Source organism: Alosa pseudoharengus, unplaced genomic scaffold, assembly GCF_046254945.1.
Source record: "Alosa pseudoharengus isolate Yale_2024_CS ecotype anadromous, Long Island Sound unplaced genomic scaffold, YU_APseudo_1.1 YU_APseudo_1.1_scf_13, whole genome shotgun sequence".
NCBI classification, from domain to species: Eukaryota; Metazoa; Chordata; class Actinopteri; order Clupeiformes; family Clupeidae; genus Alosa; species Alosa pseudoharengus.
In genome coordinates, this window is record NW_027468598.1 from 13,747,192 (window position 1) to 13,772,977 (window position 25,786).

Sequence of the window (25,786 nt, forward strand, 5' to 3'; positions counted from 1 at the left end):
CATCACACATCCAATACTGATTGTGAGCAGATTGCTCTCTGTGCAAAGACCCTGCTTTTTTCTCTTGATTGTTTCGCCTTGTGCAGCTGGTGAGTACTTTTTCACAAACGAATTGGACAGGAGTTTAATTTGTGATAAAACTTTTATGAATGTATAATTAGTCATTATGAAATCATTTGTTTGGTGTCTTGGCAATGTATTTCAGCAAATTCTACCAGCTTCTCCATAAAACATACTTCAGAATATAACCAATGCAAAATGGTTCTCATTAAGGTCGACTTTTATACCAATGTGAATTTTTCACCTCTTATTCCCCCATGAGTTATAAAACACATTACAACAGCATAAAGAGAAAATCAGCATTGAACTTAAAAAGTAAACCTCACTTGAATTGTTTATAATGTCGGTTTACGAAAAAGACAGGTGTGTATGTGTGTGTGTGTGTGGTGTTTGTCTGTGTGTGTGTGAGAGAGAGTGTGTGTGTCTTTATGTGTTTGTGCGTGTGTGTGTTAGCGTGCTCGAGTGTGTGGGGGTGTGCGGGTGCATACACATGTCTGTGTGTGAGTAAACAGTAAACACAAAGTATTTGTTAGAAAGCACATAGTCTTGCTAATCAGAACATCCTGAGGCTAAGTTTGGAAACATAAAAGCCACTCTCTCAGCCCCAAATGTAGTGATCTTCACGCCGATTGTCAGAAGACAGAAGACTGTTCAGAAACTGATTTTATGGTCTTCTTCATTCTCCCATGGGGACTCCAGCAGGCTTTGAACCCTTGATTTGCAACTCTAAATGCATGACATTCACAACATCTGCCCTGCCTTAGATGCCTGATGTTAGATTGTATGTTTTGCAACATGCAGGATCATGTTGATGTGAGCAGAGTTTGAATAGCACTATGCCAATCTGGGGGGGGGGGGGTCAAGAGTGTAATACACTTCTGAAATAACTAAGGTAGGCTACATCAAGAGAGCGAGAGAGAGAGAGATACACACACAGAATCTGACACACAAAAAAGACATTGTTATTAGCATGACCAGTCAAAAAACACACACCATACACACTTTCTCTCTCTCACTCTCTCTCTCTCTCTCTCTCTCTCTCTCTCTCTGTCTCACACACAGACACACACACACACACACACACACACACACACACACAAACACACAATAACACTGACCTGCCTGTACATTGAAAACATAGGAAAGATATGCACACACACACACACACCAGGGTTTCCGTTGTCTGGTAATTACCGGACATTGGCCGAAAAAAAAATGAAATGTCCGACAAAATTAAATCTCTCCGGTCAAATTGTCCGATTGAAATTGGCTAATAATCCCGTCCCCCTAACGCAATCTGAATTTGAGAATAAGCCTTAAAATGTAGCCTAAGCCTAAGCAATCCGTCCTCTGGCTATGTTTTTAAATGTAAAGGCTCTACCGTTTGAAAGCTATTAAACAACACGCATAGCCTATGCTGCATTTCAAATAGGAAACATTTCAAATAGGAAGCACACGCTTAAAACGTCCATGTTAAACAACGAACAAATGAGTGAGGCGGTTCAAACATGGCCAGGCCCAGGCAGACTAGCCTTAAAAGTTTTTTCAGAGGCCAGACGCGATGGATGATGATAAATTGGTAACGCCTGAAGCCTCAGATGTCCGGTCAACTCCACCACCACCAGATAAAAAGCAGAAGTGTCGGGCATATCTGTCGGAATCATGACGTTGGAAGTGGAGTTGCGGGGTTGCGGCCTCTCCAAGACACTGTCATTCTCTGTGTACACTGGACATGCACCATGTGTTCAAACTCTGACAGACACACACACACACACACACACACACACACACACACACACATAGATACACAGGCTGACACAAAAAACATTCTAGTTGATGTCACCAGGGCTTTGAACCGATTTTTTTCCCCAATCGGTTCGTTCCGAACAGAAACGGAATTATAACGTTTCCGGTTATGAGTTCCACAAATAAATTGACGTTCCCGAACCGGTTAGAACAAAAAAATACTGTTCCCGGAACGGTTAATTTCGTTCCTGTCAGCTGTTTAATGCTATAGCATTATGTCACATCTTTCTCATCCAGCTTAAACCAAATGTAATAATATTACAATCATTATTACATAATAATAATTATATTATTAATAATAATAATAATAATTAAATAGGCCTATAATTATTTCAAATGTGTAGTTTATTGTTAAAAGAGAAAATTTCCACACAAACGTAACAACATTATTAAGACACGTGGTTATGCCACTCGGGCAACAACAAATTCCAACTGTCGGGGGGAAAGGCCATCCAGTAAGCCTAATGTTCGCTAGTCCATCATTAACGTGGACTCGACAAATATAGCTATTGATATTGTGTTTGGAATGAGCGTTTTAATTAACGATGGATCGTAATTTACCTCTTATTTAAGATGTGGAGTGGAGACTTTGTAATCCACCGCTTTCTCTCCATTCAGTCAGCGAATGTCTGATGTGATGTCACACAGGAAGTGAACCTTAGCCATCATGGTAACGTGCGCAGGAAAATAATTACTTTTTTTTTTTAGTTAATTAGGCAACGAAAACTTTGAGGAACGAAATAAAACCGGTATTAACCGGTTACCATTATTACCACTGTTCCAGAACATAAAAAATAATAACGTTTCCGGTTTCGTTTCTGTTCCCTGTAAAATACAAAAAGTTCCCGGTTTTCGTTTTCGTTCCTTGAACCGGTTCAAAGCCCTGGATGTCACTAGTCAAAACACACACAGACACAAAGAAGCACATCATTGCAACCTACATATATCATCGTCACAGTCACACACATCACACCCAACAGGAAGTGAGTGTTTCCAATGTATAAAACTTGCACACACATCAGATATGTGCATTGACATTCGCACCACATGTGAGTGCATTGTTGGTTTCCGAAATGGCACGGGTCACGGAGCCACACATGCTTGGGCCCATCATGGCCGCTTGCAGCTATATTGAACATTGCAATCTCCCCCTTACTGTTGTGTTTATCTCTTTTGGGGGGGTCCAGGTCGTAAATAGGGGGGGTCAGATCTCCCAATCACCCCCATAATTTGAACGGATGTGAGAGTACTTACCAGGGTCCTATAGGGTTCTTTTACAGGTCAAGAGGAAGATCCTTGTTTGGGGTTAGGGTTGGTAGCTAGCTAGGGGAATCGGGTGGAGGTGGTGAACGTGTGGAGATGGAAGAGGTCTGGGTTGGTGGTCAGTATTCACTCACTTATAGCTGGAGGTGTGATTCATTCAACTCACTCCGCCTCAAGCTGGTTTGTGGTGAACGGTCTGGCACATGCATCACCAAGGTGGTTAGCAAGGTTTCCCCTTCACTGTAAAGCGCTTTGGGAGTCTTGATAATGCGCTATATAAATGCTATATAAATATATAAAAGTTGTTGTTGTAGTGAATAGATTCTTTATTGTTCCCTCACATGGAAATTCATCTTGTTATTGTAGTTGTTGATTTGGGTGGAGGTTACGCACAGGACGAGGTGGAGGTGTTGGTTGGTGTGGTCAGTATTTACTCACTCAGTGTCTCCACAGGTTCCATGCCAGGGCCTGATGGAGACGTGCAGCATGAAGGTGCGCAGTGGGACCTGCTACTGCTGTGACCTCTACGACTGTGCCAAGTGAGTGTCTAAAGTTCTGGGTATCTCTCTTTCTCTTTCTGTTTCTTTCTCTCTCTCTCTCTCTCTGCATCCCTCTCTCTATACATCTCTCTCTATCTCTCTCTTCTCTCTCTTTCTCTCTCTCTCTCTCTTTTTCTATCTCTTTCTCTCTCTGTGTTTAACACTCTCAAGTTACAGTTCACGCTACAAGAGTTGCTTGGCAAAAACAAACTGTTGCTAACAGATGTTGCAGCGCTGTAGTCTGCCATAGTCTAGCCTCAGCGACAACTTGTCTTGTAGAAAGTGAAGTAGTGTCTATTACATACTCCTTGACCACAGGGACACACAATAGAAATCAAATTTCAGTATAAGTTTGAGTTGCTATCCAATCAGAGCGTGTGACAATGTCTGCACCATTGAATTTTTTTAATGTATGTGACAAACTCCATGACACCCCAGCAGACATACATTTAGGCGGACATCACATTAGCTAGTTCCTAAGCAACACAAACTGTTTGTCAATTGAATACGCTCTTGTTGCGCTTTGAAAGTTGAACCAAATTCAACGCTCAGCTTGTTCAACGCTAGCGTTACGCCAGCGTTGCCACCGTTCCCCTGCCGAACCATAGAGGACAATAGGAAACCTGCCACTTGCCGCTGGCTAATGTGAACCCACCCACCCATCCCCCCCCAGTCTCTAAACACTTGTCTGCTGAACAATAAATTAGCCTTCACTTATTTTCTCTCTCTGTCTGATTGTTTCACTTTCTCTCTCTCTCTCTCTCTCTTTGCCTTTTTGTCTATATGACATTCTTTCTTCCTCTGTATATCTCTCTTTCCCTCTCTCTCTATTTCAAACATACCACACCTGGATGTTTGACTGCTAACCTGAAAAGTAAAAAAAAAAACAATGTAATAATTATACAGTTTCATTCATTAATCTGCCTCCAGTTTTTGTCATTTTCTAAAGAGTTAATACATTTTCTCAGAGTTTGTGCAAACAGCTCCACACAAAGTCTGCCATATAAGGATTGGACCCTACCGCCCCTGTCTTCCTTAGAAATGGCTGTAAAATGCTAATGGGTTTTGGCCTGTACTTCTGTTATCTTATACATATATAACACTTGGAAAAACTTGGATTTACTGCATCTCATGGCCCATTACTGGAAGCAGACGATTTCAAAGGCTGGGAGGACCTTGTCATAACAGACTCAGAGCAGACACTTGAAAGGGCCCCATCCATACATCTCATCCAGCGTCATAGATCCAACACCAATCAAATGCCATATGCGATTTTTGGTGCATTGTTTTAACAATTTTTTTGTCCTATGTTTACATTATACATTTTTTAGCCTTAATGTTTTTGAAGTCACTCCGGACAAAAGCATCTGCTAAATATTTCCTAAGCATCTTTTTTTTAACATTTAAGTGCAGTCTTATTCAAATGGTCTTGCACAAAAGCTTATTTCTGGTTTGCACAACAGTTAGTGCATTTCTCGAAATAACTTGTGCAAATTGTACCACAGTGGATTACCTGCAAAAACGTGTAACTAAGTCAAAATGCTTTGTTTATGTCTCAACAGCAAATACCTTTGGCAATTAACATGTTAGTGGCATCAAAGTGACAAGTTACTTTATCATTGTTATAAACAAAATAGTCAAAATGCTTAGCCATGTTGTCAATATAACAGTATACTCTGTAAGCATTTTCTGCAGTCTGCAATTTTCCTGTTTGGCGTATATCCATTTCAACTGTAAAAGCTGCACATCAGACCGGATTCATATTTACTGTGTACTTTTACAGTATGTTTTGCAGTACTTTTGCATTTTGTGTTCAGACTGTCATTGCCATACAGGAAAAAAGACCAGATACAGTAGTGCAGTGTAAAATAAATGGTTGACAGATTACATATGACAACTGGTTCAACACTTTTGTATGTAATGACTCGAGCAATGAACTAATGCCTAGTTCTTTTGGAGGGAGGGACTATTCAACAAATGGTCCAAACACCATTTGGGGAATTACACTCATTTTCCACCTCCCCCTGAGTTAAACAATTGATTTTTAATCGTAATAATCAAGGAACACAATGGGCGCAGCAGCACAATGATATCATGCAGCACCTGAAAATAGTCCCCGTAGGCTAACTTCCAGCAACAAGGTTGAGCTGCAGCAGACGAATTAGTTAGTGACTGGATTATTACGCCTGAATGAGAGTATAGTTCCATGTCAAATCAGCCTAGAAAATAGCCACGTTTCATTTTCCGTTGGTCTTATTACACTTTCTAACTTGAGAGGAGACAAGTTTTAAATACTGGGAGACAAGCTCTTGCAGATGGGTGTGGACGCTCACCTGGTAACCTGGATCACAGATTACCTGACGGAACGACCACAGTTCGTCAGACTGAAGAACTGTCTCTCTGACACTGTGATCAGCAGCACCGGAACGCCACAGGGAACTGTGCTCTCTCCAGTCCTGTTCACCTTGTACACATCTGACTTCTGCTACAACACTGAGTCATGCCACATGCAGAAGTTTTCAGACGATACTGCAATTGTGGGGTGTATCAGGAACGGGCAGGAGGAGGAGTATAGGAGCCTGGTGGAGGACTTTGTGCAACGGTGCAAAATCAATCATCTCCAACTCAACACTTCAAAGACCAAGGAGATGGGGGTGGATTTCCGCAGGTCTAAGCCCACTCTACCAGTCTCCATTGATGGGGTCAATGTCGAGGTGGTAAGCACCTACAAGTACCTGGATCTCCACCTGGACAATAAACTGGACTGGTCAGCCAACACTGACGCACTCTACAAGAAAGGGCAGAGCAGGCTGTACTTCCTGAGGAGGCTGCACTCCTTCAATGTGTGCAGCAAGCTCCTCAGGATGTTCTACCAGTCTGTTGTTGCCAGTGTCCTCTTCTATGCAGTGGTATGTTGGGGAGGAAGCACAAAGAAGAAGGATGCGGGGCAACTTGACAGGCTGGTAAGGAAAGCTGGCTCTGTAGTGGGAGCTGAACTGGAGTGCATCACTTCAATATCTGACAAAAGGACCCTGAACAAACTGATCAACATCTTGGACAATGAGTGTCATCCACTCCACAGCACTATTGTTAAGCAGAAGAGCCTGATCAGCTGGAGACTTCGCTCACTGCCTTGCACAACAGACAGACTGAGGAAGTCATTCATCCCCAGGGCCATTGAACTGTTCAATGCATTACTTAAGGGAAGAGGAGAAATAGACTTCTCCGCATAGTCTGTCTGCCTCTTCACCACCTCCATGTCTTGTCTGTCCACTAGCCACTTTACCATTGTCTTCTGCCTCACTGTTTGCGTGCTCCATGCCACAGCCGAACTGTGACCACACTTATACCTTTCTTAATATAGTTATTTATACATAGATATATAGACTTTATTCTTGCACTGTTGCACTGTTTGACTTACTCATTTGCACCATCACCATGACACTCATTCACAAAGAGCACCTTACCTTATGCACAGAGGACCACAGGCTCAGTCCCTGCTTCAGTCATTGCAAGCGCACCTGATTGATTAATCACCCACTATGTGGATACTGTTTTTTAGAATTAATTTAGATTAAGTTTTATTTAGTATAATTTGTATTTTAGTATATTTAGTATATTCTTTATCTTCTACAGTCCTTATTGCTTAGTTGTGTTTTTTATATTATATACTTTAATTACTTTTTCTGCTGTTAGTGAATGTGTGTGTGTATGTTGTCTGTATGCTACTGTGACCTTGAATTTCCCCTAGGGATCAATAAAGTATCTATCTATCTATCTATCTATCTATCTATCTATCTATCAAAATCTTAGTCACTTTTAAACGTGATGCTAGCAGGCGAAATGCTAATGGTCTAATCCGATTCAATGATCTATGCTAGGCTGGAGCTAAAGGTTTCGCCAGTCTCAGAGAACGGCTGGATGAACTGGAGAAAGGTAAAAATCAATTGTTTAACTCAAGAGGAGGTGGAAAATGAGTGTGATTCCCCAAATGGTGTAATATCCCTTTAAAGGATTGACTTATAAAACTTATATTTCTGATCTGAGAAATGTTTCAAATCGACTGAGAAATCGACTTTCTGTGAATTGGAGCTGGTTGTCCTATTCGCCTTATTCACCCGGCGGCCATTACGAGTCTGAGGGGTACACTTGCCATTACACCTCAGTCCAGCAGATAGTGGTGGTAATGCACTCCGTTTGCAAACTGCTAAAAAACAATTCACTGAAGAAGAAGAACAGGCCAGTGAACCCTTCTTCTTTAATCGGTGAGCTTTTTTTGGCAGTTTGCAAACGGAGTGCATTACCACCACCATCTGCTGGACTGAGGTGTAAAGACAAGTGTACCCCTCAGCCTCGTTATGGCAGCCGGGTGAATAAGCCGAATTACGATGTTAGTTACCTCTGTGTCATTGACTCTCCATGTTTCTACGGTGGGGTTTTGCTTTGCTTTGCAGCAATGGTCATTTCTTGAATAGCTACTCTGAGTTGGTGGGTATTGCTTTGCTCTGCAGTAGTAGTTCGTACCTGAATAACTGAGTTGGTGTGTCTTGCTTTGCAGTGGAGGCTACCTGAACAACTACTATGAGTTTGTGGGGGTGCAGAGCTGCCAGGAGGTGCTGTCTCTCTACGTGTGCATGTGGTTGCTGACCAGCCTCAACCTGCTAGCTTTCGTGCTGGCCATTATGACCACCGCTGTGCTGGGAAGCATTAAGGACCTGGTGAGTGCAAAGCCTGTACCCACAAACACACACACAGTCATTTCCTGAGAAACCAATCGATCAAACAAGCCCTCATTAGATCAAAGCCCAGTGCACTGAAATGCTGCACCAAATGTTCATGCCAAACACAAATTACAGGGGAAAAGAACATCAAGATGGGATGTGACTTGTCTTCACTTGCAGCTAACTCCAGCTAACTAAGTCCAACTCACGTCACAAGATCAACTTCTTTTTTATCTACTGTCCATACCACAATGTCTCCATAAGCTTTCTGGTGGCATCCTCTCACTCAGGGGATGAATCATTTAATGGTCATAGTTGTTTATCAAGGCAAGGCTGATTTATCAAGGAAAGTTGATTTACAGTATATAGCACATTCCATAAACAGAGGCAACCCAGTGTGCTTTACAGTTACACAAACAAAAGCAAAAATGAAATCATACTAAATAAATGCATAAAAGGACAATAACTTTAAAACAACTTGATACAATTGAATAATTAAAAGACATACAACATAACATGCATCTGATTAAAAGCAAAAAGCATTTGATCAGCAGAAAGCATCTGAGAACAATTTCATGTTAAGTCTAGAGTTGGAATTGGCCTCAGTTGAAGCATTTTTGATGTCATCTGGACGTTGGTTCCAGAGCAATTAAAAGCTTTTTCATCATGTTTAGTTCTCACTGCTTGTTTCACCAACACATATTTCTATTGTGATCTGAGAGGTCTGGAGGTGTTGAGTCATGTCCGAGAGGCAATTTGGTCTCCTCCCATTTACAGTAATAACTAAACAAGCAGTAGTACTTTAAGGTCGATCCTGTGAATTACTGGAAGCTGTTTGGTGGTCTTTTAAGGAAGACCTGTGAAAAGCCCACTGCAGTAATCAACCCTGCTTGAGATAAAGGCACAATTTAGTTTTTTAGAATTGTGTTTTGACATAATACCTGGCAATATATTTGAGATAGATCGCTGTCAATTAAGACACCAGGATTTTAATCCTTTGCTTTAAGCCACTAGCCTTGTGAGACCATCCTGATCTCGCGAGCTCCATTTTTATTTTACTCGCAGATCAGTCTGGCTATTTGCGATGGAGAAAATTTGGAGCCTTTCGCCAAACGAACGGCCAATCAGCGTTGGTTTTGAGGTGGGTTTAGGTGAAGGGTAGCCTAGCTTGTGGTTTTATTTTCGTCGACGCTCTGTTAGTAAGTCATACGCTTCGTTGATCTGATTGGTTGATTAGGCCCATCTATCACAAACATAGGTGGTGATAGAACGATGGTTTATCCAATCAGCTAACCAGTATTTTCGCCCCCTCCCAAAAGTTCTCCAACGGAACATTCCCAGATGGATATGCCGAGCAAATGCGAAACAATCCATCTGGTGGAGGTTATTAAGCCACAGGGCTAAGTAAATCTGGGTGTCAAAGTCAAAACCAAATTTATTTGTTTTTTATTTATCAGCAGATTCATTAGCAGAACTATGATAAGAATTAAGAAGGTGCTTGATGATCAAAGCTATTTCAAATGGCTTTTGCAAACAGTTTTTTGTGCTGTGTATCATGGAAACAACTATTGGTAGCATTTGGCTGAGGATGTTTGACAAATCTGCAACAATTTATAAATAATACTCTCGGGGGGAAATTAGTCTTTGTTTATGTGGCACGTGTACTTGGCCCAGAGACCATGTTGTAATGCACCTCATGCAGAACTCATTAGATATATTGGAAAATAAGTGGATTTTAAATGAAATCAGGACCTTTTTTTCGAGGGGAGGTGGTTTTGCACGTATTCTGGGTGCATATCATACAGGTCAAAAGGTGTATGCACACATGTGTGAAGGGGGGGTGAAAATGTATTCTCAGCGGGTCTGTAATTGCCTAGTTTGTTAAACACACTGAGCTCAGACAGGATCTCTCTCTCTCTCTCTCTCTCTCTCTCTCTCTCTCTCTCTCTCTCTCTCTCTCACACACACAGAAAAACAAGTAGAGTGTGGCCACATATACAGGCTTAATGCATTTATGTAGCGCACACACACACACACACACACACATTAGACACACACACACACCACACACATAATTACAGATTGCATGCAGAGTGAACATTTGTGCAAACACAAACACAACAACACAAGCATGATATCATATGCACATGCAGTCTCATTCCCACAATGCACACACATAATCCCTGTGCCCTCACACACACACACACACACATACACAACCACCCTGCTACCCCACTCACACACAAAACACACACACCACACATACACATTTAGATTGCATGCAGAGTGAACGTAAATACCTAGGCACGCAAAGCATGATGCAAACAAACAAACAACGCAAGCATGATACACATGTATGAAGGTATATTGGGTGCAAAAGTGGCGAGCACATTTAACTGCAGATTTTGCATGTGCACACTAAAGTCGTAAATGTGTAACAGTAAAGTTGAAGTTGTACATATTTTTTTATATCTTGTTAACACAAAATAGGGGCTACGGGTTCACAAATCCTTTTTACAGGTACACAAATCCTATCCTGTGAGTCACAACTTTCAAGAGTCATGCACTCGACACTTTTGCTCCAAACGTTGCAGCGCAGTTGGTGCGAAACACATTTGCACATCCGTGTTTCATAATCTGAGAACATGCACAACATTCGTGCATTTGTAAACCCAAATGTGAACTAATGCATCCGAAGTTGTGCATCTGTGAAATAATTTCTCATTAATAAAATTCTACAGATCGCTTTGATTTTCTTGCACGACTACAAGTCAATTGATACAAGTGCTCGAATCTGCTTCTACGAGTGACGAGTGACTTTTGCTCCTGGCTAGGTGATATAATAGGAGCAAAAAGATTTGTATGTGTGCACGTCGAGCGAATCGATCGAGAAAACAAGGCGGCCGGATCTGGATCCAGGATCGCGCTCAGACTACCATTGCCTGCTCATAAGGTAAGTAACCTCAGCATGTTTCCTTATCAATGAAGGACACACGATTTATAGTTTTTCTTTGCACAAAGCGAGGAAAAAATATTTGTTGCGGTGTGTTCGAAAATTGAACGATTGTGTCAGATTATGTGTCCTAACGATTTTGGACGGGCAGTGTTATATTTCTGTACTTCTAAACTAGTTATTTATCTAGCGATAGCTAGCTAGCTTGATCTGGTACTGGAGGATTTAGCAAGCAGGTAAGCTAAGCTAAACATAGCTGTCATGATAATGTAAACCAACAAACAAGATAACTTTCTTCATATTATTATCATGTTACTTACCTTATGAGCAGGCAATGGTAGTCTGAGCGCGATCCTGGATCCAGATCCGGCCGCCTTGTTTTCTCGATCGATTCGCTCGACGTGCACACATACAAATCTTTTTGCTCCTATTATATCACCTAGCCAGGAGCAAAAGTCACTCGTCACTCGTAGAAGCAGATTCGAGCACTTGTATCAATTGACTTGTAGTCGTGCAAGAAAATCAAAGCGATCTGTAGAATTTTATTAATGAGAAATTATTTCACAGATGCACAACTTCGGATGCATTAGTTCACATTTGGGTTTACAAATGCACGAATGTTGTGCATGTTCTCAGATTATGAAACACGGATGTGCAAATGTGTTTCGCACCAACTGCGCTGCAACGTTTGGAGCAAAAGTGTCGAGTGCATGACTCTTGAAAGTTGTGACTCACAGGATAGGATTTGTGTACCTGTAAAAAGGATTTGTGAACCCGTAGCCCCTATTTTGTGTTAACAAGATATAAAAAAATATGTACAACTTCAACTTTACTGTTACACATTTACGACTTTAGTGTGCACATGCAAAATCTGCAGTTAAATGTGCTCGCCACTTTTGCACCCAATATACCTTCATACACATGCACTCCCATTCCTACAATACCCCTCCCCCTCCACACACACACACACACAAACACACGCACTCACACACACACACACACACACACCTACACACACACCCCTCACACACACATACATACACAGGTGCTCATGAAAATACCATCCATTCCTGTAACAGGGAATCGTAAAAGAGAATGAAGTACAGGAGGAGGCAAGAGGCAGGATGTGCCAGGCGTGCTGTAAACCTTTCACTAGGCAGCCATTTACAACCTCACTAGCTACCCTACCACCACCCCAATGGAGGCTCACTGAAGCCTATTGAAGTGGTTACAAGATGTGTTTCCTAGTATTTTGTTGCAAAATATTGTGTGTGTGTGTGTGTGTATGTGTGCATATGGTTGGACAGCAAACTAGCAGTGGTAGACTACAGAGATTTATTGTTGTAAAAGCCATGAATTGATTGGTTAAGTGCTCCCAGAGCAAGTCCACATTTCACATTTAAGTACTAAACTGCAACACAACAAGACAAACCTGCCAGGAAGCAGCCATAAAGAGTCCCTCGACCTCCTTATGGATGAGTTACACCCAGGAGAGTGTAGAAGCAGTGCGGTGGCAACGGGAGACAAGGAAACATATGAGAGAAGATGCATGAGGAGAAGAGAGAGACAGAGAGAGATAGATTGTGGATGATGAGGTGCTGTCTGGAAGAGAGAAATAAATTGTAGAGATAGAGCAAGACAGCGAGAGATGCACAGAAAGAGAGAGAAGGGGGAGAGGGAAAGAGCAATTAGGTCCTTTGGTACACATAGACAGGAGAGGACTTAGAGCTGTTCATTGAGTGGACTTAGAGCTGCAGAGTGATAGGACTTAGAAGTGTAGACTTAGTGGACTTTAGGGATGCTCTTTATAGTAAAGTGCAGTGAATGTCCAAGTGAATTTCCTGTCAATTAGGACTGAGATTTTTCTCTCTCTCTCTCTGCCACAGGCGCAACATGCAATGTGGGCCTGTTATCTCTTTGAAATCAGGTGTCACTGCTAATCATATTTCAGGATGACTCCAAACACAAAGAAGCATAACACTTTTGAGCATTTTAACTTTTTACGTTTTGTCTGATATGAATGCATACAGCTTCCTACTGCATCTTGGACGTTTTTTTCTGATAAACACTCATAGCATCTACTAGGCTACAGCTAAAGACAACTTGTGACTGCCATTCATTTACGATGTTGTAACATATCTAAATTATCAGAAGGTTACATTGTAGTTTAAACTGCATGTTTTTTTTGTCTCTTGCCTATTTCATTCATCCCAACCAGGAGGGATGAATGAAATATTACGCACGTTCCAGTTTTGTTTAAATAATTCCTGAACGGTTTTGTTCAGAGCTGAAAATGCAACTATATTTGACAGAGGACAGATGTAGGTTGTTAGTGACAAAATATTAGCTTTCAGTGTGGCGCGATCTCTTTGTAAATTATGTTTAATTAAAAAGTGTTTAAATCGACCTGGCTCTCCCTTATGGCAGGCTATAATTGTGAGCACCCGGCACACACAAGACAACCGCTTCAATCAAAGGAGTTGCAGCTTTATTTAGTAACCAATAATTCACTAATTTTACCACAGTCGCCAGCCCATCTAACTCCTATTAGTTTTGCGTATGCCTTTTCTCTCTCCCTTTGCACTAACATGCACAGAGTGAAAAAAGGGACACTACTGGTCTTAATGGAGCCTCACCACTTTTATAACAAGACACTATTCTATTCTGTTGACTCAGTTTTGTTTCTATTGTGCATGCAGGACTACTGCGATTATATCGATAACCATGATCATTTTGGTCACTATAATCGTCATGTTACATTTTCATACTGTTACATCTTTAGCCTGTCTGTGTGTGTTTTGTGTATTGGTCAGTATTCACAAGTGTGTGTTTAGTCTGCAGTGTTCCACATAATGACCATACATCACGCATTGCAGTGCCTGCGTTGTGTGCAAGTTCATTGCATTTTCATGCCAGTTGCGTGATCTATGGTTTTCCAAGAGTGCCCTGTGTTTCTGGGAAGGTTGGCAAAGGGACAAACAGGCATACAGGCAGACAGACATGCAGACAGGGAGAATAAAGAAGACTCTGGCAACACTTCTAACCTCAGGGCAAAAACCAGAATTGTAAATGTCGCCGAGGATGAAGAGATTGTATCTGCAGTCATCATGTCTCCGCTGAAACAAGTTAACTAACGTAATGGCTAGATTACATTAAGAGAGACTGTGGGAGAGGAGGAAGGGAGGGAGAGAGGGAAGGAAAACGAGCAAAAAAGAAAAGAAGAAAGGAAATAATAAGTGAGCAGGAAAGAAGAAGAAATAAAGCTACATTTGCAAAGTAAAAGCATCCATCAGAGCAGAGTGAAAACAAGTTAACATGATGAGTATGTGTAGGTTAAATGTATGGGCAGGTTAAAGAAGAGAGCAGGAAAAGAGAGAGGGAGAAAGACAGAGACAAAGGGAGGGAGAGAGAGAACAACATTATAAGTGACAGTGTTTGGACTGCTGTGGTCTTCTTAGATGGTTTTCCATTCATGTATGTCTTGTGTGTGTGTGTGTGTGTGTGTGTGTGTGTGTGTGTGTGTGTGTGTGTGTGAGAGAGAGATCTGTGTTTGATATCTCTGTACTTGTCTTGTAACTTCAGTGCCAAGGGTTTATTGAATTTAACCAGATGGGTTTTGCTTTTCATAGAACAGGCAAAATGGTATCTGTAATTGTCACCACATTCCCCTACTCTGTGTTACATAAGCACTAGCACTGTGTGTGTGTGTGTGTGTGTGTGTGTGTGTGTGTGTGTGTGTGTGTGTGTGTGTGCTTGTGTGTGTGCTTGTGTGTGTGTGTTCAGGCAGATAGATTTACAAAGGCTATTTAAAGACTATGTTGCCCATCAAGGTTGTCATTTTAAATCTAACATCAACCCACAATATAAAAATCTATAAATGAGTCTATCCTCATGAGACACAAGAATGAGATGATGAGGTAGGAAACATGATGTTTATATGTATGGTTTGGGCTAGGGAAAGCTTTGGTTTTCCAGATACAGCAACTTGTCCTTGTTTCACAGCATAAGCTCTCTTTAACATAAGCCATACATGGTCTTGCCAAATGAAATGGCCTCTGAACTGAAAACATTGCAACATTGAATATGTCCTGGCCAGGGGCCGTATTCACAAAGCCTTTTATCTTACCACTATGAGTACTCCTAAATCGCACTAAAAGATTTTAGCTAGGAGTTTTCTCTTAAAAGTTATTCACAAAGCCTTTCAGACCTACTCTTAGTAAGGAAAAATGACAACTCCTAAACTAAGAGTGAGTCTTCGTTGCTATGGATGACGTCATTACCCATGCACAAGCTTGACTAAAGTGGCCACCTTGATTGGCTGATGATTGTAACGCGGGAATGATTCCAAACACCTCCCTTACAATGATGAGTGACAGGTGACGGGTCTGAAAATGCGTGTGCTACACAAGTAGTGCGAAGGACGGAAGATGATGAATAACTGAATAAAAAGGCCTAGCCTAAATGAATAAAGAGTAGGGCAAAACAAATAGCCTAGTAGCCTAATGAAACATACGGATTGATGCAGTATCTTTGCAACATTATTAAATTAATCTGTCACCATATGCATATGCCTACGTTTGCAAAGAGGAGAATATTTTAATTTGATTTACAATGAGATATTACATTCAATTTACATGTTGACAATTGAGTAGTTTTGGTTGTTGGTGGTGTTATTGCATCCCTTAGTTATGCCTACAATGCAAAATTGTTCACTCGCGATTGGAAGCTCCTGTAGCCTCATAGAATTTCAAAACATCACGACGCAAAATGCCACAAAAAGCAGTTTGTGAATAGGTCTTAGTGAGTTAGGAGTCCTCTTGACTTCTTTTAAGCTGTCCCAGACTTAGGTGCTACTTTTAGGTCTAAAATGCTTCGTGAATTACTTTTAGCGAAAAAAATGAGCAGTTAGCAGTTAGCAGTGACACGCCCATTATTTTTAGGAGTTGCTCCTAAATTCGCCAATTAGGAGCTACTTTTAGTCCTAAAAATTCTTTGTGAATACGGCCCCTGAACAATACAAGACAACATGTGTAGACAACCCACCAGTTTTAGACTAGCTACATGAGAGCATCCAGTTCAGAGTCCAGGGCCAAGAAAACGTAACCTGGCCACACCCACCTAGATCTCTTTTCAGGGTACTAGCAGAGAGGGTTAAAGCGGAGCGAGAGGCGCAAACGTTCAACAATTTCCGCCTTCGATTATTGCAAGGGGGAGGGGGATCCCCCTTTACGCAGACCAGAGTAAGCCCTTGCTGCATTAATGTCAATGGGAGACTTGTGGAATGTTACCAATAAATTGGTCATTATGTCTCTATGGATTTGTTGAAGTTTTTTGGGAAATTTTTGTCATAACCTTTGCTATCATTTTAACCCAAATAGTGTAATTTTTTAGTGTTCGGATTTGTAAAAAAATAACTTAATATCAGACCATGCTGCTGTCAGTTACTGCCCGGTTGCTAGTGAGTTAGCTAGCCGCCTAGCTGGTAACATTGTAAATGGAGAAGTGTAATTTCTTTGAAATGACAACTAGCTGAATAACATTACTGATAGTCACTTGTTGGTGCATAGCTGTATTGCCGTCATCCACTTGTATAGCTTTTTAAGCTGCTGTTTATTGTCAGTTTGTAAAGTTTAAAGGTGATCTAAGTGATGTTATGCGGTTTCTAAGCTGAAACATTTTTTGTCACATAATATAGCAAACATCACCTCACCATCCGCTACCTGCCTCTGCCCTGATACACTGTAAAATAAAATGCGGTCTCTGTGGATAGCCCAGGCTCCAAAAACGGCAACAAAAACAACCTGGTCCAGCCTGGACCATAAAAACATAACAAACTGTTCCAGCCTATCACTGACAATATGTCTGTTTAGGAGTTTCAATTGCACGGGACGGAGGGGGAGGGAGTAGCAAGCTCTCAGTTTGGTTTGAATGTTAACAGACGTTACCCAACATTGCTTAGAGTGCCTTTAAGCTAAGTAGGAAGTAACGTTTGGAATCCTTGATCAAAGGATTGACTGGACCAATGATTTCAAAGTTAACACTATGTCTACGCCCGTCACCATGCTAGCATTTCACAAAGTGAATAAGTTTGGTTTAAACCAGGCTAAAGAACACTGGCTCCATCCTTAAAAATCACTCTCTGCAGGGTAGATCTCAGCCTTGTGTCTGCAGTGTGGAGAACACAAACTGCCTTTGCTGAACATTTGGTCCCAGGTGGGTGTGCGTAGTGTGTGTTTTTTTAAGATAAATTGTGCATGCTTCTTTTTGTTTCGGTTAAACAATTTCACATTACAGGTCCATACCTTACGGCTTCCTTGCCTCTAAATGCCTCGACTGAGCCCATGTTTTTTTTGTGGAGCAAGGTTGACTGAAAACGGCATTAAAAGCGGTTCAGTGAATCCAACTGGGAGCAAAGGAACAGTGTTCTCTGGGCTTGCAGCACCGCTGGCTGAACAACAGCCTTTGAAGGAGAAAATAAATGAAGCATGGAAATCCACTTAAAACAGATTAATGATGAAGACAGGGATGGACGACTAACAAATTAATCCCTCAAAGAAACAAAAACTAAAACATACCGTCCATCAGGAAAGGACGGGGACAAGGGAATCAGACTGTCAGGAAAAGATTGAGGCCAAAGGGCCCTTCCCCTGGACACCACACGACCAGCAGCTGGTTTTGGTAGTGTTAGGAAGAGAACACTGAACTTGGGTCCAGCCAGATGGTCCTGTCCGAAGCCAAAGACCAAATAGTAATATTGGTCAGGAGTAATGAATGAGTCAGTGGTGCAGGTTAGAGGGGATCTGGCAGAACGTTTGTACATGAGTTTGTATTTCTTCAGTGGATGGAAATGAAGCAGACTTGAAATCGATATCCAGACAGCTGCTGCTTAATTATTGATTATTAATTATTGCCATTAGGTAAGGGATAATGTATAGAACGCCGGTCATTATTGGGAAAATAAGTCCCGACAGGGCGAACTGCTTATTATACGGCTACTTGCCAAAACTAAATAATAAACTCCCCACGATATGACTTTAGCCTACATAGCATAGCCTATTTGTTACCGTTCATCGTGGCATTTGCTGAGAAACAAATAGTTTGCAACAACACACGCTGCTGAACTTGAATCAAACATTCTTTAAAACACAGCTGATCAACCGTCTGCTTTCACGTTTGAATGAAGTTCCAGTCCTTGCGTAGTGATATGTATCAGAAGCACAAAACCCGTTGCCATTGACAGCGGTAATTATATGTTTGCAGCGGTATTACGCAATAACGCTTTGATCAACACACACACACACACACACACACACACACACACACACACACACACACACACACAATATAAATAAAAGTGACTTGACTTGACACACACACACACACACACACACACAAACAAGCCCACATGAACACAAGCTCTAGTGGTTACTAATAATGGATTTTCCTTCATGCATTTTAATTCATGAAATTGTTCCAATGCTCTTCTTCAGTATCAGAACCATCTTTTTATATGCAGCGATACACAGACATCCTAAAACAACTTTAATCATGTTCTATTTGTTTATGCCAGTATTCCAACGGCATTGCCAACCCTCAAAAGGTAGTCATGGGACAGACCATTACCCTATAATAAGTCTAAACGTGTTAAACGTGTTACATGAACTTGGTGTGTGTGTTGAGGTGGCTTTGTTCCTAATGTGGCTGCATGCTTCGGATTGGCAGAAAAAAGACATGGTTGGCCCAGAGTCGACCAGGGGGGGATGTTTTGCTCCGCTTAGTCCACTCGGAGAGCCTGCCTCCCTGCCCTCCGCACCTCTGCTGGCAGACCCAAGCCTACAGCCCGGAGGTCAGCTGTACCCGGTGAGTCTCCACTAGTTTTGTTCATAATGAGTAATAGTGTACAATAATGACAAGTAAGTAAGTAAGTATTTTATTTGTATAGCGCTTTTCACAGATAAAATCAAAAAGTGCTTTGCAGTACACAATAAAATGCACAAAATAAGAATAAAAGCTGGTCATAAAATACACAAAATAAGAATAAAAGCAGGTCACCAGAAAGTTTAAAACAGATAAGCATCAAACTTCAATAAATAAAATAAATAGATGCAATGTCATAGGTTTACAAAGGCCATCCTAAAGAGATGGGTTTTTATCAAGCATATATAAATATACTGTATTTAATAAAAGGGACTACTATTGTGCAATATCAGTTTGCACAATAGCAGCAACATTAAATGATTCAAAATTGTATTATACAGTATTGCACTACTTTTACAGTGACTGCATTACCTGTACATAGGGCTGGGACAGTAACCGCATTACTGCGGTCACGTGACGCCAACCGCGGGTCTTGTCACCGTCATCACCGCAAAAGACAAAAAAAATCTATGAAACATTGGCCTGCACATGTGTGCACATACTGTGTAATGTTGTGATGTGTAATGTGAGGAACCATCTTTTATGGATTCAAGGTTTTCGAAGGGAAACTTCAAAACTTATCATCAAAAGACGAAGCAAACCCTACCTTTCGCGTTTGTGTTGGGGAGCGCAATGTTCCAACAGTCCTTTTGTTTACTATGCAAGAGTAGAGGAGAAGTGGCACTTTTCTATTCTCTCCGTTCAAATTTGATTTATACAAAGATGTTAGACTTGAAAGCTGTAAAAGCTTGGCCAGGGAGGAGTCATACATGTTTACTCCATGAAGGTTGAAACAGAATTAAAATATATGTTCTAGTTTGTTAAGAATTTAACTTAACAGCGACATGTAGCCTAGGGAGAAATCGTAGTAATTTCTTGCTTTCCAACCGCGGTAGACAAAAATCCATACTGTCCCAGCCCTACCTGTACATCTGCACAACTTCAGGAAAGCGTGTAGCTAATTACAGCGAGGTTGTGTAATTGGTGGTTAGCATTTTACTTAAATTAGTTATGATATATGCATGTTTATGTGATGGGGAAAAAAAAAAAAAACCCATCTCAAGCAGGAAAGTAAGTTGGCCCTAAATAAATGCAGAAATGTATGTTGGTCTTATGTTTATATTTTCTAGTTACTGTGTATTTATATGTTATACTTATTTCATGGTTTGAGTTCTACTAACTAAATTCAGATTGCAGTTTAATCAGCATGGGAAATTCAGGGTCTCACAGCTAGACCAGTGCAGAACCAGTGGTCAAAATCAGATCAGAGATCTTAGGTCAGTGTTCTTAAGCAAGTGGTATGCTCCTCAGTGGACATTTACATTTCATTGATGCGTGGCCTCATATGTTGGAAGACACACGACACCCAGTTATCGCAGAAAACGGCATCATGCCAAAAGGGGCAGAAATCGCCTTAACCTCCAGCAACTTAAACGGTCCTCACCTACAGAAACCTCCTTCTCCATGGGCTTGTGGAACTGTCAATCCGCAGTCAACAAAACGGACTTCATAACTGGCTATGCCAGCCACCTTTCGTTGGAACTCCTTGCTCTCACTGAGACTTGGATCAAACCAGAGAACACTGCCACCCCGGCTGCACTCTCCACTAACCTTATCCCACACCCCTCGCCCATCTGGACGAGGAGGTGGGACGGGCCTGCTGATCTCCAACAAATGGAAATTCACCCCGCTACTGCCTTCAAACAAATATGTCTCATTCGAATTCCTTGCCATCACAGTGATCGCACCAGCAAAACTCTACGTTCTGGTCATCTACCGCCTTCCAGGCCAACTAGGCGACTTTATGGACGAACTTGACACTCTGCTGTCCTCCATCCCTGAGCATGACTGTCCGTTTCTTGTTCTCGGCGATATGAACGCCCACCAACTCACAAAGCTGGCAAAGAGCTTGACTTGATCTTCACTCGGATCTGCAGCACAGACACCCTCATGGTGACGCCTCTCCATCTTTCTGACCACTTCTTCATCCAGTTCAACGTCAGCCTGACAGAACAGCCTCCGGCTCCTCAGCCGATGGTCACGTTCCGCCGCAACATCCGGAACCCGTCTCCAACGCACTTTTCCTCTGTGGTTGCCTCCGGTCTACCTCCACTCAACACCTTCTCCTCTCTGGAGGTTAATGAGGCCACAGACTCGCTCTGCTCCACACTGAGCTTGTGTCTAGACGAGCTGTGCCCTCTTACCACAAGGCCAGCTCGATTCAAACACTCTCATCCATGGCTAAATGATACCCTCCGATCGCAGCGCACCAAACTCAGAGCCGCGTAGAGGAAATGGCACAAATCCAAACTAACTGATGACCTCAAAAACTACCAGACACTCCTGACCTCCTTCTCAGCCAGCATCACTGCTGCTAAGACGGCTTTCTACAATGACAAAATCAACAGAGCTACAGACACTCGAAAACTTTTCTCAACCTTCAAATCGCTACTCAACCCTCAGCTGCCTCCTCCTCCATCCAGCCTTACTGCAGATACCCTCGCCTCATTTTTTACAAACAAAGTGGCGGCAATCAGCAGTCAATTCTCTACATGCCCACTCAACGCATCTGACTCAGATACCGCACTCCTACAACCTCTAGGGACTGCTGGAACATCTTTTTCAGCATTCACGCCTCTCTCCGAGAATGAAGTATCTAGACTCCTGACATGCAGCCGCCCTACCACATGCTCGCTGGACCCTATACCTACGAGCCTACTTCAGTCCATCAGCCCGACCATCGCACCAGCTATCACACATGTGATCAATGCCTCACTAACCTCCGGCACATTTCCCACAGCGTTCAAAATGGCATCAGTACTCATTCTGTCATCAGTACTCATTCTGCTTGACTTATCGGCTGCCTTTGACACGGTTAATCACCGCATCCTTCTCTCTATACTCGCTAACATGGGAATCTCCGGTTCTGCTCTCTCCTGGTTTGAATCCTACCTCACAGGACGCTCGTTTAACGTATCATGGCTTGGTCAGCTATCTGCACCTCACCATCTCACCACAGGGGTCCCCCAGGGTTCAGTGCTGGGCCCCCTTCTCTTTGCTATCTACACCACCTCCTTGAGACAGATTATCCGTTCACATGGCTTCTCATACCACTGCTATGCAGACGACACACAGCTCTATCTGTCCTTTCCACCTAATGACCCCTTGGTTTCAGCACGGATCTCGGATTGCCTCTCAGACATAGCTACATGGATGAAGGCACACCACCTCCAGCTGAACCTCTCAAAGACTGAACTGCTGGTCCTCCCAGCTAAACCTACCATACACCACAACATCAACATCAAATTTGACTCCCTGTCTGTTTCACCTACCAGGACTGCAAGAAATCTAGGAGTTGTTCTCGACAACCAACTAAACTTCTCAGATCATGTTGCCTCAGTCGCCCGGTCATGCCACAACATACGGAAAATCAGGACTTACTTGACTCAAGATGCTACCCAACTTCTGGTTCAGGCAATAGTCACCTCACGACTCGACTACTGCAACGCCCTCCTGACAGGTCTCCCAGCCTGCACAGTGAAACCACTTCATATGATCCAGAACGCGGCGGCGCGCCTGGTCTACAACCAACCCAAAAGGGCACATGTTACCCCGCTGCTCATCCAGCTACACTGGCTACCTATGATGGCCCGCATCAAATTCAAGGCTCTAACGCTTGCCTACAAAGTAGTCTCCGGTTCTGCTCCCACCTACTTGAATGCCCTCATACAGACATACGCTACCTCCAGACCGCTGCGCTCCTCAGACGAACAACGTCTAGCTCTACCACCGGTACGCTCAGGCCAATCCTTTTCTCATCTGTTGTTCCTCGTTGGTGGAACACACTGCCAGTTCCTACAAGGGCAGGGACATCCCTCTCCATTTTCAAAAAACTCCTGAATACCCAGCTCTTTAGAGAACATCTCCTCTCATAGCAACACTTACAACAAGTCTTGCTGATCCTAGCACTCACCAGCCGTCTTAAACTGACAAGTAACTGTTAAAAACAACACTCACTGATGCACTTATTCTTACTGTACTCTAATGCTTTTTAAATTGTCCTAAAATTGTTGAGAATTGCTCTAAAACTTAAACTGTTTACCATGTTGTAAGTCGCTTTGGCTAAAAATGCGTCAGCCAAATGTAATGTAATAATGTAATGTAATGTAATGCCGCGTTGATGACGCAGTTCTCGTGACGCACCGCATGCGCTGGACACCGACGCAGGACACAGTTGCAGGACTATATTCGGCCCTTTAGTCTCTTGGTTTTCCCCCTATCCTCTTCCATCCACTCATTTCCAAAGATCATTTGTGTCCTCAGCGCACATATCTCTCATGGCTTTGCCTTGAATGACCCTCTCTGCACACTGTAGCACCACCCATTGACCGTCATTGACTCAAGTGCACCTCCTTTGCTTGCTTTTGGGAGCCGCAACCCCGGCTAATTCCGAGGTCGGAATCTCATCACGCTCATGCTGCTGGATCACGCGCCCCGCAATGCACTGTTGCTTTGGGAGTGATGGCAGCGCAAAAACATGTCCTGGAATCCAACCAAACCAAACATACACGCACATACTTACACACACACACAATCTCTCTCTCTCCCTCTCTCTATCTCTCTCTCTCTCTCTCTCACACACACACACACATACACACGCACACTCTTTCTCACACAAAAACACACATACACGTATGTATACAGGCACTCTCTCACACACACACACACTCTCTCTTTCTTTCTCTCTCTCTCTCTCTCTCACACACACACACACACACACACACACACACACACACACACACACACACACACACACACACACACACACACCACTGTAGAATTTTTTTCCATCAAATATATATGATGGAAAAAAATTATGGGGAAAAAACATAAATCATGCCCTGAAGAAGGCCCAATCGCCGCTACGCGTGGGCAACTTTAAAGTCCTTAGTGGACATGTCATAATAATAAAGACATTTTACAATACTCCTTGGAGTGCCTTGGTGAGGAAAAGTTTTTTCTTTTCAACTAATTTTGGGGAAAAAACATAGTCTAGTTAAGGGCCAAGAAATAAATGTTCTCATGAGTTTAGCTATTATCCCAGATTATAACATGGCCGGGCGTGGACAGCAGAGGACCAATGGAGAGAGCGGTGGATGCTGACGGAGGATCCTGTGAGCCCCATCATGTGGACTTGGTTCTGTGTTGATCTTGCAGTTGCCCCAAGACAGAATGAGAGGAAACGTTTGTTACACATTACAGCCAGAGTCACTCAATCTTTAAGTTCAACTTTTTCCCCCTCAAATATTAACAGTAAAGAATCCAAATGTGCTGATCGGTCTGTGAGTGGGATTGCTAGACAGTTGGCATCTGGTTAAGATGTATGGTTGTTGATAGGTGTTTTATTGTCAGTTGATTACTATTAATGACTTGGTGTAATCCATATGAAGTGTTTTCAAATACTTGTGGTATATTGTCACATCTGGCTCACACGGTCAGCTTCTCTTGTCTCATTGTCTCCTCCTGAGCTTTAGATTTTTTTATGCACTCTCTTCACTTACAGTACAGTCTACGCCTTCTTGTACACTGTCCTTGTTTGAACTCACAATGTATTCACATCCTCGTCATCTCTCATCAGCCCCTCTTCTCCTCTCTTCTTTTGGAAAAGGCCCGGGTGCAGTGTGGAGCCGGGGCCTTTAAGTGGACTTTGTAGTAGTGAGACGTGTTGCCAAGGATTAAAAGAAAAATATTAGATTCAAACGTGAACTGAGGTGAAACATGATCTGTTAATCCAACCAGAAACCCTATCACAGAAATAAATAGTTTTCCTCAGGCAAACCTATAAATGCAGATGAGTTATTAACCTTCAACTTTATCAACTTTATTTTCTCTGCATATTTTTCTGAATTTCACCTGGCAGACTTTGGATCCTGGTCATCAGGATGTGAGGGATCTGATAGTGTGTTTAGGGCACATGATTTTATGTCTGTTTTTGAGCTCTTGCAGAAAAGCATTTAATAACATATCCTTGTCTGAGTTTAACAGTGTTTCCCTTTATCTCTTTTTCATTACTTTTTTATCTCTGTTTTGTCTCTTTTCTCCCTCTTTCCCTCTCTCCCCCTTCCCCCCCATCACTCCTCTCTGTCTGTTGTGTATGGTCACAGAGAGCCTCCCTGTATGCGGCTGCGGGCAGCTCAGTGAGTGACTCGACCCCGTCGGACCCCCACCCTCCACCGTTTGCACCCCTCTACAACCTGCTCCCCTACAGACTGCAAGGCTGCACCGCCTAACAGCCAGCACCAAACAGACCTGCCCTCCCCCCCCCCCCAAACTCCCATTCACAACCAGCCACTCCTCCGTCAACTATCACCATGTGGGATTGCCACTAGAGAGCATCTTCTTCAATTTATGTTTGTCTTGAAATCAATGTGGTTTAACTTTCCCTTTGAGTATGCCGAATTGTATTTCATTTGAAAAAGTATATATTTCTGTCATCAGCAACCACTCCACCAGTCTTATACATTAAC

General features: G+C 42.5%; 1 protein-coding gene across 1 annotated transcript in view; it reads left to right on the forward strand.

The window, feature by feature from the left end:
• Window positions 1-25,549, forward strand: part of LOC143121127 (transmembrane protein 255B) — a 75,023-nt gene extending 49,474 nt beyond the window's left edge. Inside the window, exons 6-9 of the mRNA XM_076281512.1 lie at window positions 3,583-3,668; window positions 8,227-8,386; window positions 19,065-19,202; window positions 25,424-25,549. Coding sequence (XP_076137627.1) covers window positions 3,583-3,668; window positions 8,227-8,386; window positions 19,065-19,202; window positions 25,424-25,549 — 510 coding nt within the window. The remainder of the gene's footprint in view (window positions 1-3,582; window positions 3,669-8,226; window positions 8,387-19,064; window positions 19,203-25,423) is intronic.
• The last annotated feature ends 237 nt before the right edge of the window (window positions 25,550-25,786 follow it).